Genomic DNA, 17816 nt, shown 5'->3' with positions numbered 1-17816 from the left:
TAATAGCCTATATGCATTTTATTATTATTTAGGATTTGTACATATTCTCTTTATAACTTGTCTCATTACCATTCTCACTATAAAACACAAAAGTGAACTCTCTTGACCCAAAAACTACACAAACTACACAACTGGCTGTGGAGTTAGTTTATTTAACGGAGCAGATGTTAACAAAGCAGATATCAGGACAGTTTTGATCAAATCTAGTGAAAACACAATTGATACTGTTACAAATTACAAATTAGTCAACACACAACATGTTGAAATGCATGCATGCACAATACTTTTTTTTAATATGTTTCAGCTCACAGTGGTTTTCACGAGTGGTTTGTGTTAAATATTCTCATGTTCAACTTTGCAGAACAGAAGTTTCTAGAAGATGTTGCGCAGCCCTCCTGGATAAATTGTCACAATATTTAAAACAAAGGGGTCAAATAACATCAATAAATTGTGTAACACATGCCCCATAGCTCCAAAAACTGGTTGGAACCACAGTTGCACAATTGAGCAATTCATGGACAAAGGTGTCATCTTATTGCACTGGTATTACAATTATTTCAAATTTTAAGTAAAAAACACAATACACAAACAAATGAGTAAAAAGCACATTTCAACTTATATATAATTTCCTCAAGAAAGCGCAAATACAAGTCACTGCCAACTTAATCCAAATTAAAGTGTGTAAATTCTGCAGGCCTTTTTCTTTTCTTTTACGTTGGCAGATATGTTTTCATTGTTTACATTTTGTATTTTGCCCCTGAAGACCCACCAATAACATTAGAATATGCAATATATATTAGGGACTTTGTCAATCTCTGAACAACAATGTTTTTCCACCACCAGGTGGTGATGCAATATTAGGTTTACTATTGGAATAGACAATGTGGAAATAAAGCAGCTGCTAGCCATGTGTATTTTTCTTAAGGTCGGTGGGCATACACAGTCTACAGCTGCAGAAGGTGGTCTTCTCTCAGCTCCTGCTCTGCTGGTTTTGCCTCCAGAAATCTGCTTCGGAACAACCGCCTCATGCCCCCATCTACAAGCAGAAAAACAAAGACAGATCAGACCACATGGAGCAGAAACTATTGAATCCTTGCAAATCAAGATCTTTTCTCAAAAAGTTACCTTTGTATAGCTCCTCATCTTTTTCTGCCCGGGACTCGCCGGAGCCTGTCTCACCCAAAGCCCAGTCTGCCATGATTGTATCTGCAGAGCCTTCATAACCTCCAGAACCGTCCGTCTCTACAGGTAACTCCCCCTCTTCACTGTTCATTGGCTTTTCATCCTCATACATCTCTAAATCCACTTCCTCCTCCGTTGGTGGACTCTCATCCTTCTCAGGCTCTGCCTCCCTGAGAAACACAATGTCAGATATTGGAAAACGTTCATAGAGTTTGACAGGTTTGTTTTTAGAAGTTTGTCCAACATCATCATATCAGTTAATATTACTAATGTTCATGTAAACTCGTCAACAATGACATTTTCACTTCATATTAAACAACACAAAAGTAACACAACTTCACAAATTAAACATAAGACACTCTCTGAGCGTTACAGATTTCCCAGGAGACATGTTTTAAGACTTAAAAACAAAAGATACTGTGATTAAAAAATTTAAGGGAAAAAAAATAAAAAATAAACTTAAAAATACTTTAAAAGGTATTTACTCATTAATTCTCATTAAACACCAATTTATACCTAATGTTACGTACATTGTTCTACATGTATTGTATTGTGTTCTGTTTTGTGTTGTTGCTTTGTCTCCCCCTCCCGTTGTCATTCTCCTACTTCAGACGTGCACACCTGGTTCCAGTCATCAAATCATCACACCTGTTCCTGATCACCAATCAACCATTCCCCTATAAAGTCCTGTGTTTGTTCAGTGTGTGTGGGTTGCTTTGGTTTAGTTGTGTTAGAGCTCTGGTTGAGTGCTGCCCGTGTGAGGTTGATACGGCTTTGTTTATTGCTTGGGTTTTGGTAACCTCTCCTGCTTCATTTGTTAGCAGCCTACTTTTGTTTTGTCTTTGTTAATTCCTTTTCATTGTGTGCGTAGGGTCAATGAGGACAGGTAAGATATCCCGGCATTTACATATTACATATATGTTTTACTTTTTGTTAATACCCCAGGTTGGAGTGAGCACCACCCACTGTACTTTTGGGTGCACAGCAACTGTCAAGGGGGGTGTGGGTTATGTTTTCTTTAGTGTCACTGATGGTCCTTGTTGATAGCTGTTGCTTTTTTTTTTTGTAAATAAACCTTTTCTAATCACTTGTGTCCTGGGTTTTGGTGTGACTGTATCCTCACTTGTCCAAACCTGCTGCCCTTATGTTGCCTCCCACTTCAAGCCACCAGGGGGCATAACGCCTAAGCAAATCCTTTTTTTATTTTGATAGTTAGATAGTTCTATAATACTTCATCAGATACATTTTATAGATCAAAGTAATTGAGAAAACAATGTTTAGTTGCAGCCCAATTGTACACAATTCTGCAGTGACAACCAAACACATGTTAGAGTAAAGGGCTTGTTCATGTTGAAGTTGTTACTTAGAAAAAGGATTAAGGCATTTTTAATGTTTTACGGTTTTAGTTTACTTTCCAGCAATTATCAGGCGCAAGTAGGCCTTTGAACAGCAGCTAAGAAATGCAGGGTTTCCACCTACACAGGTGTTTTCACCTTTGTCTGATGGCTGTGTGGGCGTGTACAACGTGGGCTTGATTGACATCTGTCTGACACTGCTAGCTTATATGAAGTTTGACCTCATTTAATGCCTTTCTTTGTCGCACTAGTGCTTGAGAAATGTTGGGTACGGCTCTATATTAAACGGGTCAGTACAGTAACTTTATCGATAACGTTTTAAATGTATATCAATAAAATGTACTTGTCTTGAATCACTTTGACAAATATAAGTCTAATTATCCCAAATAAGTAAAAACAGGGCCTTTAAACAGTTTTATGGGTTAAACTACAAAACATCAATACCCAATACTATCCTCATAAGCTGCAACTGCTGATGGTTTTAAGGAAGAAAAGTTTGATGCAGTTTCCAGTTGAAATACTGTATTCTGTTTACATGCCATCTGGTACTTTTCACACATACGTATCAGACTAGTGTGGCACTGGTACTGAAAAAAAAACAATAGACCAGAAGCAGCAGCCCACCAGTCGTCACAGCCCACTTCCTCTCAACACTTCCCTCTGACTTCCTGTTCAAGGCGAGCTGCAAAAAGGGAGGGCTGCTGCTGACGTCCTGGTGCAAGCAGATGTAGGAGGCCAGATAAGACTCAGACTAACAACACACAACATCCTTGAGAATAATCTTCATTGTCAAAGTTATTCATTATCATTCACTCTTTATCCTTTATGCTTGCTACTGTTTCTCGTCTACTCCTTTCCTTTTTTGCCTCTTTAAGTCTCCCATCCGAAATCAATTATAGAATTGTTGATAGAAGTGTAACAATCAAGTCGGTCTCAGCTGGACTTTTAACCAAGTATATTGATTAGACCAGGTAATTATATCAAGATATAGCAAGATCAAGATCAGCGGAGTCGTCTACACAGACAGCTGAATTCATATATTAAAAACACACTGATTTCAACAACATTGTAGCTGGACTGCAGCTGAATAACATAGAATCTGCGGTTTTCATGTAAAAAAAAAGTTTTTTTTGATATCAGAGGAACCGTAAAAGAAAAAAAACTGCGGTCTGAGGCCAAGATTGAGATACATACTTCCTCAGCAGTCACACACACTGAAACACCACATGTTACACACACACACACACACACACACAGTTTTTGGCATACATGTATTTCACCTTTAATTTTATGATAAGGGTTTATACCACACATACACAGGAAGTGAAACAAAGCTGTCTATCGACGAACACCTGCTTTAAATGCTTTTTGAAAATGAACAAATAACTCTTAAAGTCTTTCTTACTGCAGGTCTAACCTCTGGCCTCTTTATCCCTCCATGTTCTATTTTGTCTTTTCTTAGCCACCTACCTCACACTTATGTATTTTCAAACACACACACAAAAGACATACACCCATAGATAGACAGAGCTTGTGATGTTGGAGTTTTGTTAGCCGAGATAACAGAGCCGATGCAGCATCAGCGTTTCAATACTTGATGTCTGCATTTATATGACAACAGTATGCTAGATTATCACAGCGATGTTTTTCCAGACTAATGTTAACATCGAAGTAAAGTCACTGCTACAAAGACATTCTCACATTCGTCACAACACATGAATACTTACAGATACTTCGCAGTTGAAGCAGGCAGTTTGGCTGGTAGGTCTGGACTCCATGCCATTTTTGGACTTTGCTGGGTCACACAGTTGACCTGGTTGCCCTCTGGGTTACATTTCACAAACTTATACACAGCGGTTCTTGGTGCTCCTAGAGAGAGAGTTTTAATGTTCAAGTTGTGTTTTTTTAATGCAACAATTTACTTTCGTCAAAGTGCTCTTCTTGGGCAACATCTGGTTGCTCATCTCGATCAGTTCAGTGTGACAATTAGGGTTTAGTTCCATGTTTGAAGAGTTTCAGGAGATTACAACATTATTCTACAACAGAGTAAAGTGACGGTTGGCCTAATGGGCTTCAGCGTGGTTTATTTTCTCAAGAATATAGGAAGTAACAGCATCACAGCTTTTTTTCTCAACACATTGCCGCAAGTTGATCATAAAGATCATCTGATAGTAGAAGCATTATTATTTTTCCCCAATATGATCAGTAAAAACCAACAGCTATCAAGTGTTTCATTGCTAATCATCTGATCCTTGACTCTGTGATGACTGATGTTGAGCATTTTTTTGTGGACTTCATTTGCCCAATGCTTTGGCAAAATCTATATTTCCTGTTTTCTTGGTGTTGACACAATTCATAAATGATATAAATATTCACAATTAGATATTACAATTACAATCATTAAAAAGTTAGTGTGACATTCCTGCGTCACTGTGATATACTGTAAATAATTTACTTGGAAATGTGGGTGTGTGACAAGTAGTTTAAAACTTGTGACACTAAAATGGACAGTAAAAGCGTCACTACAAAAGCAATAGTATCCTATAATACTATTAATTGATGATAATGTCGTGTTGATGTAAAGTGTGCATGTTGTGTCACATCTACATTAGAATAAGTTAATTTTCATCATTTCATTTTTAACCCTGATTCTACTGACTAAATAGATTATTCAGATTTATGGTAATGGTTCAAATCCAATAATGACAAGAAGCCTAAGTAAGTAATTTTTCTCTTTAGATTAATGGTTTACAAAATATACGGAAAGCACATGTCCCTAGAATGGCTGAATACTTTGAATATTGAGGGTTAATACATACTAGACTGTCTATCGTAGTAGTATTACTTTATTTTATGAGGAGACTCAGATATAATTAAATAAGTATATCAAAAGGATTTTTATTATTAAATGTATAGAGTTTCAGAATGCAGTTTCCTTCCTCAAAAGCAACAATACTTGTATCATGTAACCGAGAGTCCAAAAAGCCCCTTTTGGTCAACAAGACAGAAACTTCACTCGGAAAATGAAACTTCTTTATTCTTTCCGATTTATTCTGATCTCGATGAGACAAGAGCTCCCACAGTTTTTCACTCACGAACCTCAACATGATTTCCTTATCGTCACATGTCATGAAACCAATGGTTTAACTTCAGAGTCTTTAGAGTTGTTTTGTCTGCATATACATCAGCTCAGCAGTGAGGACCGAGAAACCTGTCGTTGACATATGAGTCATGTACTTACGGTAACTCCGTTTTGCTGACACAGTGAACAAAATATTTGGAACTGTTCCCAATGTACTTGTCAATCAACGTCCTCTGACGGCTGCCAGACCCCAGTTTGTACCACATGCTCTGGTCGTGTGAGGGAAGCACTAAACTGTCACAGTATTGACGTGCGCACTACGACCTGTCCACATAAAGTCGACATAAAGTCTTACTGCGACGTATCTCCGTCACAAAGTAGTTTACAATAACATGGTCGACTTACCCTGTCCGTTATGTAAGGCGAGGCAGGAGATAACGAAGAACAGGATCAGTTTCATCTTCACCGTTGTCCTGAACAATGATACCAAGAAAGTATAAAGGCGGTCCTTCCCAAGTTGAAGACTCTGGTGCTCGTGGTGAAAAATGAAGTGTGAACCGTAAACTCAGACCGCCAAACTCCCCCTAAAAGAGCTCAGCCCATTGAGTGCGTCATGGTTTCCTGAAGTCTTCTCGCGAAGAAGAATAAGAGGCTGAACATCCTCTGTGGAAACTAACTACATTAGCAGCTTCAAATATCAGATATCAGCTCGGGGTTTGCGTAACTGCACACTTCGGAAATACCAGAAGATTCAATCCGTGTAACTGATTAACGATCAAGAGGAAGCGACAATTTGTCTTAATTGGCTGCGGACTCGTTTAAAAAAAAGAAATAATGCAATTCAATTCAGTTCAATTTCTTCTTTTGTAGCTCTCTCCAGTTCATGCAAAAAACAATTTTGTGTGTGTGTGTGTGTGTGTGTGTGTGTGTGTGTGTGTGTGTGTGTGTGTGTGTGTGTGTGTGTGTGTGTAACAGCTACTTCAGGTTGCACACAACCAGCACATGAAGGAAATCAATTGTAAAAGCATATTAAGAGGGGAGATGATGGAGAATTACCCAAAAATGTATTTGATCAAATTAAAATCTGGTTTTGACTGGCTTTTATGCTTCTTTCTTAAAATGAGTGCTCCTTCAACTTGTGTATCAATAACAAACACTGGGTTGTGTAGCATCAATACTGATAATCATGACTGTGACGCTCAGTGAGATGGCATCATGTGATATTAAACTACTAATGTGACATTTACCGCATAACCACAGAAGTTATTAGCTCAGTTCATCATTCATCAGTTCATCAAATAGTTTCATCAGTTACTTTATTTCAAGTGTTCATGACATAATCCTGAGAAGCCTTCAGCTGGTGCATCAAAGTAAATACATGTGATGCAACTGCTAAAACCTTAAACTTTGTTTTACATCTTAACTGTAGTTTAGACTGAATGTTTCAACATGTCATGCGAGAGAAAGATGAGTGTGACATTAATTGTACATTTCAATATAATGTCCAACTTTAAAAAAATAAAAAGGGTTTTAATATTTCATTCAATAAGTGATTCATTGACGCATGGAGGGTTGGAAGAAGCAGAGACAGAAAATAAATGGAGATTTGTTTTCTATACCACTTTGACATGATAAAATAACCATCCCGTTTTTGTGTTGCTGTCTATACATTTTGATTGGGATCACATAACTCTCTTCATGATATGCCAACTGCACACCACAACCCACAAGCTCATGGTTTATGCAACATACTGAACAGGTCACAAACTCTTTGAGAATATGGTTTACTTTTTCAAATACATTGGCTTTATTTGACCAGCTAAAAGAAAGCCTAACCATGGAGAGGTTTTTTTTGTGCCCACTTCAAGATCTTTTACTCTTTTTCTAAGAGATAATATAGTTAGAAAAAAATTCTACTTAAAGTTTGTGTTTTAAAATATTGATCACCTTCCAAATCCCCTGCATTCGAAATATTGGACATCTTTGTTCTTGATTTGGTAGAATTTGACAGTAGAGCAATAGCAGCTCATAGTGTCCTGACCCAAAGTTTCATTTCCTGGCTCATCTGTGAAACTCTGACAACACACTAAAGGATTTGTGTCCTAACAACTAACCAACATTGACACGCCCTTAAAATCACATGCACATTACATCACATGCACATAAGTTAAAACTTCCAGATCAACATCCTGAGTATAACTTCTGAATCATCATTAAGTTGATCTGATGAATACGGTTTGTCTGCCTGAGGCACTGGGACATACCAGGTGACGTTTCAACTTGTGTTTACCGGCACAGGCCGGTGTCACAGGAAGAGAGACACACAGATGAACACAACACACGAGAGAGGTAAAGGAAATAAGAGTGTTATTTATAATCATTAACTGTAAATAATTTGAATACTTAGCTTTTCAAGAGTGAGCAACATTTTAATTTGGTCGAGAGGAGAAAACTTAACTGATTTATACACTATTTAGGCAGTTTTATCTAAAAAAAATACCCCATAATTTCTAGAATTATTTTTGCAAACTAATGTCTTTAATTAGCAAATAAATGTACTGTGGCGGAGTAAAAAGTACATTTATGTAGTAGATAATGCAAGGTGGATACTAAGATCCAATCAACTACCAACAAACACAAGCATACATAAATGTGCAAGACATGTTGAGACGTTTGGAGTTTAGGCTTTGTCTGTTTTAACCTCAGTGGTTTGAGCCTGCAGTGACTCCAGATTTGAGTCCATTCCGACTTAATAAGTTTGTTTCCTTGTGATACCAAAAGAAGTTGATGCAGATGTTAATTGTTGCTGCGTGATTGTATTTCCCTTTCCCATTCATTATTATTATTATTTTTTTATTCATTTTAGATAGGAATTTGAAACCTCGTTCCCAACCCTAAAGGTTTGTGAGGAAGCTCTGAGAGTGTATTTAATTTTTCACGTGTCAGGAAATACCCTTTCCCATTCAGACCTGCGAAACCAGAAGAAAGCAAATGTAAGATTGTTAAAACTGCAAGTAGACCCCCTCTGCTTCCCTCTCTCTCTCTCTCTCTCTCTCTCTCTCTCTCTCTCTCTCTCTCTCTCTTTCTCTTTCATTTCATCTTTGCCTCTCTCTCTCCATCTCTCTCTCCATCTCTGCCTCTCTCTCTCTCCATCTTTGCCTCTCTCCATCTATCTCTCCCTCTCTTTCAATCTCTCTATGTCTCTCTATCTCTACCTCTGCCTCGCTCTCCATCGCTCTCTCCCTCCCTCTCTCTCTCTCCATCTTTCTCTATATCTCTCCCTCTCTCCATCTCTCTAATATCTTCCTTTCTCCATTTCTCTCTCTCTCTCTCTCTCTCTCTCTCTCTCTCTCTCTCTCTCTCTCTCTCTCTCTCTCACACACACACACACACACACACACACACACACACACACACACACACACACACACACACACAGTTAAGAGGTCAGACAAAGAAAAAAGGCCATCTAAAAACCTCTGTTTATTGTACAAACTAATTTATTGTGTGTGTGTGTGTGTGTGTGTGTGTGTGTGTGCGCATGCGTGCGTGTGTGTGTATATATATATGTGTGTGTATGTGTAGAGGCGTGTCTGGGCAGGCTATCGTGTTATTTCCTGAAGGAAAATGATAGCGACTGATGTTACCACTTCCTGCATCAGACCCATCTGCGGCGTTCAAGAACTCAACTAATATTTGACATAATGCTGACAGTGTTGTGAGTAAGCGTGGATGTTCCAATAAGCTGTCTTTTTTTGCCAAGTCAACTTAGACTACTGGAAAATAATTCACAGCCCTTGGTTTCAAGTGTCTTGTGCTGAGCAGGTATGCCAATACACGTTTTGACAAGCATCAGAAAGGTTATTGGGATCATAAATGAAAGCAGGAATTGCAAGTTCTGATGCGTTGGCATGGTTTCTTTTGTTGTCACAATGTTTAATAACCAACGTAAATAGCAATTTTATTTACAATACATATTTTAACTTGCTTTCTGTGTTTGTGTGTGTATGTAGGAATGCGTCTGTTCATATAAATGATTTAATAAAATTAATTAAGAACTGACATCAATTCTCTTGAACTTTGGGCACACATTTCTGTTTCAGTGGAGAAACCCCTGTAAGGCGGAAAGTGATCATGGCTGTTATGTTTGGGAGCATCTGCTTCATGTTTCCCCATCATGTTACTTTTTCTCACTACAAGGGGACATATTTGTTTAACCTTTGGCCATTTTGACCTCGATGGCTGTGATGGCGATGAATCCTGTCAGAAAGATGTCACCAGACTTGACCACGTATCTACCCAACAGATCATAGGCACTCGGACATTTTCACCACAAAGCCATGACGCACTCAGACAGGAAGCAGCAGGGTAAAGTTGCATTGCCTCATGGTTAGTTGAGACTAAGTCAGCCCACAGATCTGAGCATTGTTGCATTTCCCCTTTTAAAAACGGAACTGAATATTAAAAGTTGCAGACATACGCAATAATATAAATCATGATAAAAAAAAATTTTCTTTGGACTTTTTACTATCAATATGAAATGTCCCTTCATCTCTACTCAGTTGTAACGTGTGTATACCATTAACTCAACCTAGATAAATGTATGAAACACCAACAAAAAGAGAAACATGCAGGACACGACTGGGAGACAAACTAAATAAAGACATAATGGACAAAAAGGTGCAAGCTGTAATACACAAGTTTTACAGAAAAACATCACAATGTCTCAGTCTTTATTTTGTTGTTAATAGACACAATTTTAGACATTTCTCTTGAAAAGTAAAAGAAAAAAAACTGAAGCTCATTTGAGCCCCAAACTGAGATAATTTCAACCTTTTACTTCAGATCCAACAGTCATTAAATAAACGTGTTACTTCCGTGATATGGAGATATCCCAGAAAAAAAACTGAGGACCCATTTTACACCCAGCGTCTCTTTTCAGGTAAAAAAGCAAATATTGATATGTATTGTGACATAAGTGTGTATTACTTCATTGGTTTATTTCTGTTACATACAGTATATGCTGTACATAAAACAGGATGACATTGTGATCCTATAGAGACAGGAAGACAATACAGAGGTTCAACTGGACGAGGCTAGCATCATGCAGATTATTCATAAACCAACATTGTTAAGTCCACTTGATGTCTGTCACTGGGACGGTTGTTTCTGACGATTTTCAGAACAGGCATCTCAGCTTTAAGGCGCAACAACAAATTTCAATTAAATTCTATGTATTTTGTTATCGCCACGGTTAGAATAACTACGTGTACACTATCGGTCATGCCATTTGTTTTACCATCAGACATAAAGTAGCTGAATAAACTGAATTGTAATGACCTAAAGTGCTTGACACAAAATAAAGCCACATTAAATGAAAACCAATATGATTAACAATAGAAAACTTGTATAAATGAGACTATGGTCACTGAAGATAGTAACAGAAAATAAAATGAAATACAAATCTGTTATGCACATATCCCCCACATAGATGTTGAGGTGACCGTCTCCTTCCAGGCAGCTACTTCTTTCTTGCAAAGGGAGCATTTGACATTTCAGTGATAGACCTAGATTTCTTCACATCGTTCTGGTTGAGAAGAAATCATCAATGTGAAGGCAAAAACAATTAATTCAAAGTGTTGAACCGTTTTTAATTATTTCTTAGCACTATGAGAAAGATTTTTCATATACATTTTGAAGAGAGTATATTTACTGTGCTATTTGAATTAAAATTAATTGACCACACATTTTACTTCACGGAGGAAAGCACACATGTACAGCATGTAATGAGTTCAAAGGGTCTTGTGTAAGCAGCATACCCACTGCACACAAAAAAACACATAAATAAGCTAGAAACTCTGCAATCCAGTTTCTCCAATTGTTAGTGTCCACAGATTATAATGGTGGTACATTTAGATTGTCTGGCTCATTTGGATGGATTTAACATTACAACAGAGCCATCATCAGGGAACAGCGATTTCCTTCAACTGTTTAGAACAATCTTTGCTTTGAGGCGGTTGATTTGGAGAGGGAGCAGGCCAACCATCTCCGTACTCAGCTCCAGCTCTGTCTCCACAGCGGCTGCTGCCTCAGGATGGGCCTCACAGTACTGCACCACGTATCTAGACAAGTGATGGTCAAGACATTATACAGATGAACAACATCGCAACGAGGCGCATGTACACTGTAAAGCACAAATCCAGGTTCACTAATTTCAATGTCTCTTTAAAAAAATTATGGCGAGGCAAAGTTGAAAAAAAATTAACTGATTAATTGCATGATTTTTCTATGATTAATCGCAGTATGGGCCAAATTCAATAAAGAAGTAAAAACTCTGGTATTGCACGCTTATATATATATATATATATATATATATATATATATATATATATATATATATATATATATATATATATATATATATATATATATATATTAAAGCGTTAATCTGCCCAGCCCTAAAAAAGATTCTTACATCTTATACCTCCATACCTCCCTTTTGCACTTTTACCCCTCTGTTGCTGTAACCGTGAAAATGTCCCCACTGCGGGACTAATAAAGGATTATCTTATTTTATCAACCTTATGTATCAGTCTTTAATTTGTCCCTGTGCTTCTACATTAAAGCTGGAGTGCAGAAATTTTACATATAAATGGATGGCTTTTACAATCAAGCCTTTCTCAAACCAGTTTACAGAAAGCCGATTACTCCCATCGCTGCCAGGGAACCCTCTCTGTATTTCTCACCGTATGTTGGAGTTGAGGTGTCTCGGGTCTGTGGCCTGCAGGTGAGTTCACCACATCTCGCCACTCCCAATCTAAGTTTCTGCCATACTCCGAACTGCTGCTCTGTCGCTACGGTCTCTCCCATATGTTAATTACTCCCACCGCCAGAAGGGGGAAGGCAAACGTTTCACCCTCCAACTTTAACGCCAACTACTTTCTGGTCATTGTGTAGACTAAACTCATTACATTAGATTACATGTCATTTAGCTGACGCTTTTTTCCAAAGTGACTTACATTGTTGCTCTATACGCCGTAGACACAGCAACAGGGAGCAAACTCGTGTTGGGAGCACATTTCTTAATATGCAAAGTGTTTGGATGTATCACCATAAGGTAACAAATATATCTTCTTACTTGTAATGTTCCAAAGATTTGTTAAGGTTTTCCAGCTGAGCAGAGGGTGAAGAGCTGATCAGGCGGCTGTGAAGTCGGGCCACTCTGAAGCGGGCCACCAGAGCCGGTCTGAGAACCTCCTCCTCCAGGTGCTCTGGAATCTTCCCCTCTGGAGATCGCAGAGAGTCGATGAACATCTGGAAGTATCTGGAGAGGAGAACAGAAGACTTCAAATAGTGATTGAATAAATGTAGATGCACAGAAACATGTGGGTTTTCCACACACACTCACTTGGCAGATGCAGAGCAGAGATGGTTGAATTTTTTAATGGTGTGGCTATCTAGAGACTCGGTATCAGCTTGTCTATTAGCCAGCGTCAGTTTCAGGTCCATCATTTCATTGTAGATCTCAGCCAACTCAAACATCATCTGTCTGCGGATCATTAGGTAGTACTGGGCGTTCAAGTCTGTCGGGAGAAACGGAGAAAGTCGGCTTGAATCAATTATGTCCCCTTGCATGGACATTCGGGTTGAACAAGTTGACAGCTGTTTTTGTTTATCTTTTTCTAATGATTTTTTAAAATATATATTCAAATAGACAACAAAAAAAAGAAACTTAAGGATAAAGTTAGTGCAGTACCACTGCAGATTGGCTCGAGCATGTCAACTCTGCGTTTGTGCATTTTGCAGCGTCGCTCCAGGTCTTCTTCAAAGAAAGCAAGGGCCCGGAACAAAGCACTGTGATCCTGCAAGATCTCTATGTGGTCCGTCACATAGCCGTCCATCTGAAAATACTCCTTGGCCTGCAAGAGTGAGTGAAAGAGTGGAAACAGTTTACCATGTTTAGCAGTTTAAGAAATAAACTGTGTGGGTTCAGCCCATAGAGTATTTGTTATAGATAGAAACCTGTCTGGATAAAGAAAAAATAGGAAGGACTATAAATGTATGTATGCATGCCTCTGTGTGTGTGTGTGTGTGTGTGTGTGTGTGTGTGTGTGTGTGTGTGTGTGTGTGCGCGTGTGTGTGTTGTGCATACCTGTGTGACATAATTCTGTCCCACTAGAAAAACAGCTCTGGCCTCAGTGAAGTCCAGTGGTAGCAAACAGCGCACCTGAAAAATTAAAAGCAGAGAGTTTAATATCTTCAGCTACAATACGTTGAGTATTCATGCCACCGTCTAAAGATACGATAATCTTAAATCTGAATTTGTAGTCTGGATTATAGATGATGTGATACTATCACATCCAATCTTTAATTGCGAATACATGACAATAAATAAATAGCTAGTTGTAAAATTAATAAATGAAAGTATTAATGCTGTTTTCATAGAAATAATGGTGATTTATGATTTAAAAAATGATTATGAGTAGCACTAGCAGTTTATAGACCTTCTCTTCCAGACTGGCAATGGAGTCGAAGGTGTCCTCAGAGCCAAACAGCAGAGCGCTCTTCCTGCCCTTCTCTTCCTCTTCTTCCTCACGTCTCCTCGCCATCTTCAACTCGTCTTGACGATCAGTGTCAAGCTCCCCAATGCTGTCCTGGTTACAAACACGTGAACATGGATTTTAAGACACTCTCAATAGAACTGTGTGGATGTAAACTATGAGAAAAAAGTTCAAGTGCTAATCCTTTGCATTTTTTTTGTCTCTGGTGCTATATATATTTTTTGGTGCAAACTTGTTTTTTCTTAGGTTGTCTGCTGATATATGTGAGATTTTTGTAGGTTGTGCTCTTCTTTTTTCAACCATGCTGGCTGTCACTGGAGAGGTGTGGACTTGATTACAAACAGTTTATGCCACACAAGAGTAACTACACACATACAATCATGCCGTACCTCAAGCAGCTTCTTAGAGTCCTGCAGGACGTTGAGACAATATTTAATCCAACATCTTGCAATTTCTGCTCTCTTCTGTCTGAGCTGCTCCCTGCGCTCACTCTCTGTCTCACCTGAGTGCCACAAAGGGAGAAAAAGATGTTAAGATAAGCTGGAGGCCAGGAAGGGAATGACTGATATATCTGGATGAAGTGAGAGGGTGTGAAGGAGTCAGAGGAGGAAGGAAGGTAATGACTGAAGAAGGGAGTTACGATTGGTTTTGAAGTTTTGTTTACTGCCGTCTGACTTACTATAGTTAATTAAAACTATACAATAAAAAAGAAAATAAGAAGCTAATGTGCTTATTTTTATATGTGTCTTAATCAAAGATTTAGATGGACACTTACTCTCCTGTGCTGCGGCCTCAGAAGGAACCTCTCCTGCCAAATCTGATATGACAGTAGCTGCTGAGAGGCAATGTCTGCCTTCCATGTATCGGCCCTAGAAAAAACAAAGCAACACTTACACAACAGATCTTACAAATATATATGATTTCTAAAATTAAACCTGCCGCGGTGTTCTCAAAATGACTGCAAATTGATGACTCCAAGTAAAATCAAACCTTTAAAAGTAAGGCAAAAATAGATATATTTCTTTTTAAATATATTACAACATTTTTGATGATAACAAACTAAATCCTAATAAGATGTCAGATTTGTTTTCAATAAATGTATATCACTATAGGCCCTACCTTAGTGATGTAATATTGTGATAGTGTGGCGGCATTCAGAGCCCACTCCATTGGACTGAACTGATTTAACTTTAACTGTCTCTGCAGGGTGCTGTGGCAGTAGGTAGCAGCACGCTCAGTTTCACCTGGAAGACAAAACACCAATTATTATTATCATCATCATCATTGTAAAAAGCAAAACATTAATATAACAAGAATCATCTTTGTTATGTTCACATAATATGAATATGAAGTTCAGAGACACACTTCAGAAATGTCTAAAATGTTAATGAATATAATGCAACTTCTAAATCTACTCATTAGATAAAATGGATGTCAATGGATTATAAATATATTTGAAGTTCCTCATCCATAAATATTATGGAGTACATTTGCTTTTAAGCATTTAATTTACACTAGCCTATAAATATGTACTGTTGAGCTAATTTGATTAAAACCAGGTCAGACTCACCAAGGTTTTTATAGACTTGAGCAAGGTAATACATGGTGTGAGTGTAGGCCAACTCAAACCTGAGCAAGGAAAGTTGAAAGAAAGAGTGAAAGGGAAAATTTATACAGACGACAGAGCATAGCTGACAAAGATAACAATCTAATCCAGGGTTAAACTGAATGAAGGACCACAATAATGCAAACTTTGGGACAATAGTATTAATATAAACAGGTGGGAAGTCTATACATGTGAATGTATATGTGGGCCTTCTTTACGGGAATGGTGGAAGTACCTCTTGGTCCTTTCTTGATGTGTCAGCAGGTTCTCGTCAGTAGTGAAGTAATCTGTCATATCAGTAGGTGGACTCCCGTCCTGAAAAAAACACAACAACCATGGCTCTGACTATTGCAAGAAACTAAAACTTGTCTGTCAGTTTGTCTTTTGAATGCTGGTGTCAACAGATGTAGGAAGTGACACACATGTACTGCCAACAATAAGGCCACATACTTAATTTCTGTCTTTTTTCTACCTAGTGCATTGTATTCACAATTAATCCTAATTTGAGGAGGGAATCACATTTCAAGCAGTTTTAGCCCCTGCAAATAGTTTAGAGAATTCAGAAAAAAGCAACGTCAGCACCACACAAACAAAATAATACCCTGTCTCGACTACTGACTGACATGTGACACTTCACTTGTTGATGGGTAGGCAAATTGACAATGATTGATAACTGTGCAAAAATGTAATTTTACTACTCAGTGTTTGTTATCAAATGTTGGTCATAATTGATTACAGTCAAGTTGCGAGACTATGAAGAAGCTGAATAATCAGCGAGACGATAAGAGACAAACGGTTGCGTAGCAGTGATGGGTTTATTCCTCTCGTCTCTCCTGCCCTGTCATAAATCAGTCAATGTAATAGCAGCTTGAAGTAAAGAGTGGAAACCAACCTTACCTCCTTCATATAACGTTGGTAGATGGATTCTGCTGTTTCAAGGAATCCCTGTGCCGTCTCAGTCTCATCCCGGCCTGCCCACAGGATACCCAACTGGTTCTGATACCACAACAAGCCAACACGTTTGCAAGTGATCAGCATCATTTTAACATCTGCAGCAGTAGACTGATTATTTAATTATGAATAAACCTGATGGGCTGTGATTCGTGTTAATAAATATGAGGGTGGGGTATCAATACGAGGATAATAAAACATATGTATGTAAAAAATGATGTAAACAGAAATTACACAGGCCTCCAACGCTCCTTAAGAGGTGTTATTAAACATGACATGTATCGTGGTTTATTATGGTTCATCCCTAGCAACTCATTCCATTATATTTTTCCCACATTATTGCTATTTAGAAATGTTGTTTGACACGTAAACGTTACCCTGACATGGATGAACAGCGACACGTTCTCCGACGACACACTGCATCTCTCAAGCAGCTTCATGCATGTCATCAGATGCTCCTGCCCGGCGGACAGCTCCTCTGTGTCAACATGGTTGACGCCCAGATAGTACTCTACCGCCCCGAGTTTAGCGGCCCGCAGCCCGGCCGGCGAGTCCCCGCTGAAGCCCTGGCCGTACCCGTCCTCCCTCTGCCCGTCCACCGGAGGCTCCGTCGGCCGCTGTTCGCCGCTCTCTGCGCCGCTTTCATCCTCGCCTTCGCCGGCTCCAAAGCTCTTGAGCGTGCAGTAGATCTCCCGGAGAAGCTCCCTGGCCTTGTATTTGGAGCGAAACGGGTCGTTTTCAGGGTCATTTCGTGATTCTACAATAGTGAGATTCTGGGCGTTGGTGAATTTGTCGCAAACAGCTCTCCACTCATCGCTGCCCACAGACGCCATGTTGGTCTTCTTCTTCGTCTTTTTACCACAACACTCACAGCCGGGTTCTTTTTGTTGCTTTACCGCCATCTACCGGAAATACCTAGGTTATCTCTTTCAATGTCCATTTATTTCAAATGTATTTTTTTAATGTCATTTACTTTAATATTTTTGTGCCTCCATTGTATCTTATGACCAGTGGTAGAATGTAATAGTCATTTTCTACTTTATAATATATCTAAATGCTGTATTTTTTAGTTAACTACA

The 17816-nt window shown here is 38.6% G+C and overlaps 2 protein-coding genes across 2 annotated transcripts; both read right to left on the bottom strand.

Moving 5' to 3' along the window:
* Positions 1 to 132: 132 nt before the first annotated feature.
* On the bottom strand, positions 133 to 6228 carry srgn (serglycin). The gene is made up of 4 exons (XM_068574327.1): positions 6025 to 6228; positions 4265 to 4406; positions 1126 to 1352; positions 133 to 1036 (listed from the first exon to the last, which is right to left on the bottom strand). The coding sequence occupies exons 1-4, from the start codon at positions 6077 to 6079 to the stop codon at positions 945 to 947; spliced, it is 516 nt and encodes a 171-aa protein (XP_068430428.1). The 5' UTR covers positions 6080 to 6228; the 3' UTR covers positions 133 to 944.
* Positions 6229 to 10356: 4128 nt separating this feature from the next.
* On the bottom strand, positions 10357 to 17639 carry kifbp (kinesin family binding protein). The gene is made up of 13 exons (XM_068586768.1): positions 17115 to 17639; positions 16684 to 16782; positions 16022 to 16101; positions 15751 to 15809; positions 15300 to 15424; positions 14956 to 15049; positions 14570 to 14682; positions 14124 to 14273; positions 13772 to 13846; positions 13376 to 13538; positions 13028 to 13202; positions 12758 to 12943; positions 10357 to 11741 (listed from the first exon to the last, which is right to left on the bottom strand). The coding sequence occupies exons 1-13, from the start codon at positions 17637 to 17639 to the stop codon at positions 11603 to 11605; spliced, it is 1983 nt and encodes a 660-aa protein (XP_068442869.1). The 3' UTR covers positions 10357 to 11602.
* Positions 17640 to 17816: the final 177 nt, after the last annotated feature.

This window comes from Clinocottus analis, unplaced genomic scaffold (genome assembly GCF_023055335.1).
Source record: "Clinocottus analis isolate CAN_PGR_092001 unplaced genomic scaffold, fCliAna1.0.p SCAF_1, whole genome shotgun sequence".
Lineage (NCBI taxonomy): Eukaryota > Metazoa > Chordata > Actinopteri > Perciformes > Cottidae > Clinocottus > Clinocottus analis.
This window is presented reverse-complemented; position numbering and strand designations above follow the sequence as displayed.

What these genes read in the sequence shown, in the direction of transcription:
- srgn (XM_068574327.1), bottom strand. Translation starts at nt 6,079, where the DNA reads ATGAAACTGATCCTGTTCTTCGTTATCTCCTGCCTCGCCTTACATAAC. An exon ending in CGCCTTACATAACGGACAGG is followed by an intron (nt 4,407 to 6,024) that starts GTAAGTCGACCA and finishes CTCTCTCTCTAG; the next exon opens with GAGCACCAAGAACCGCTGTG. An exon ending in AGATGAGGAGCTATACAAAG is followed by an intron (nt 1,037 to 1,125) that starts GTAACTTTTTGA and finishes TTCTGCTTGTAG; the next exon opens with ATGGGGGCATGAGGCGGTTG.
- kifbp (XM_068586768.1), bottom strand. Translation starts at nt 17,639, where the DNA reads ATGGCGGTAAAGCAACAAAAAGAACCCGGCTGTGAGTGTTGTGGTAAA. An exon ending in ACCAACGTTATATGAAGGAG is followed by an intron (nt 16,102 to 16,683) that starts GTAAGGTTGGTT and finishes TGTTTTTTTCAG; the next exon opens with GACGGGAGTCCACCTACTGA. An exon ending in TCAAGTCTATAAAAACCTTG is followed by an intron (nt 15,425 to 15,750) that starts GTGAGTCTGACC and finishes TTTGTCTTCCAG; the next exon opens with GTGAAACTGAGCGTGCTGCT.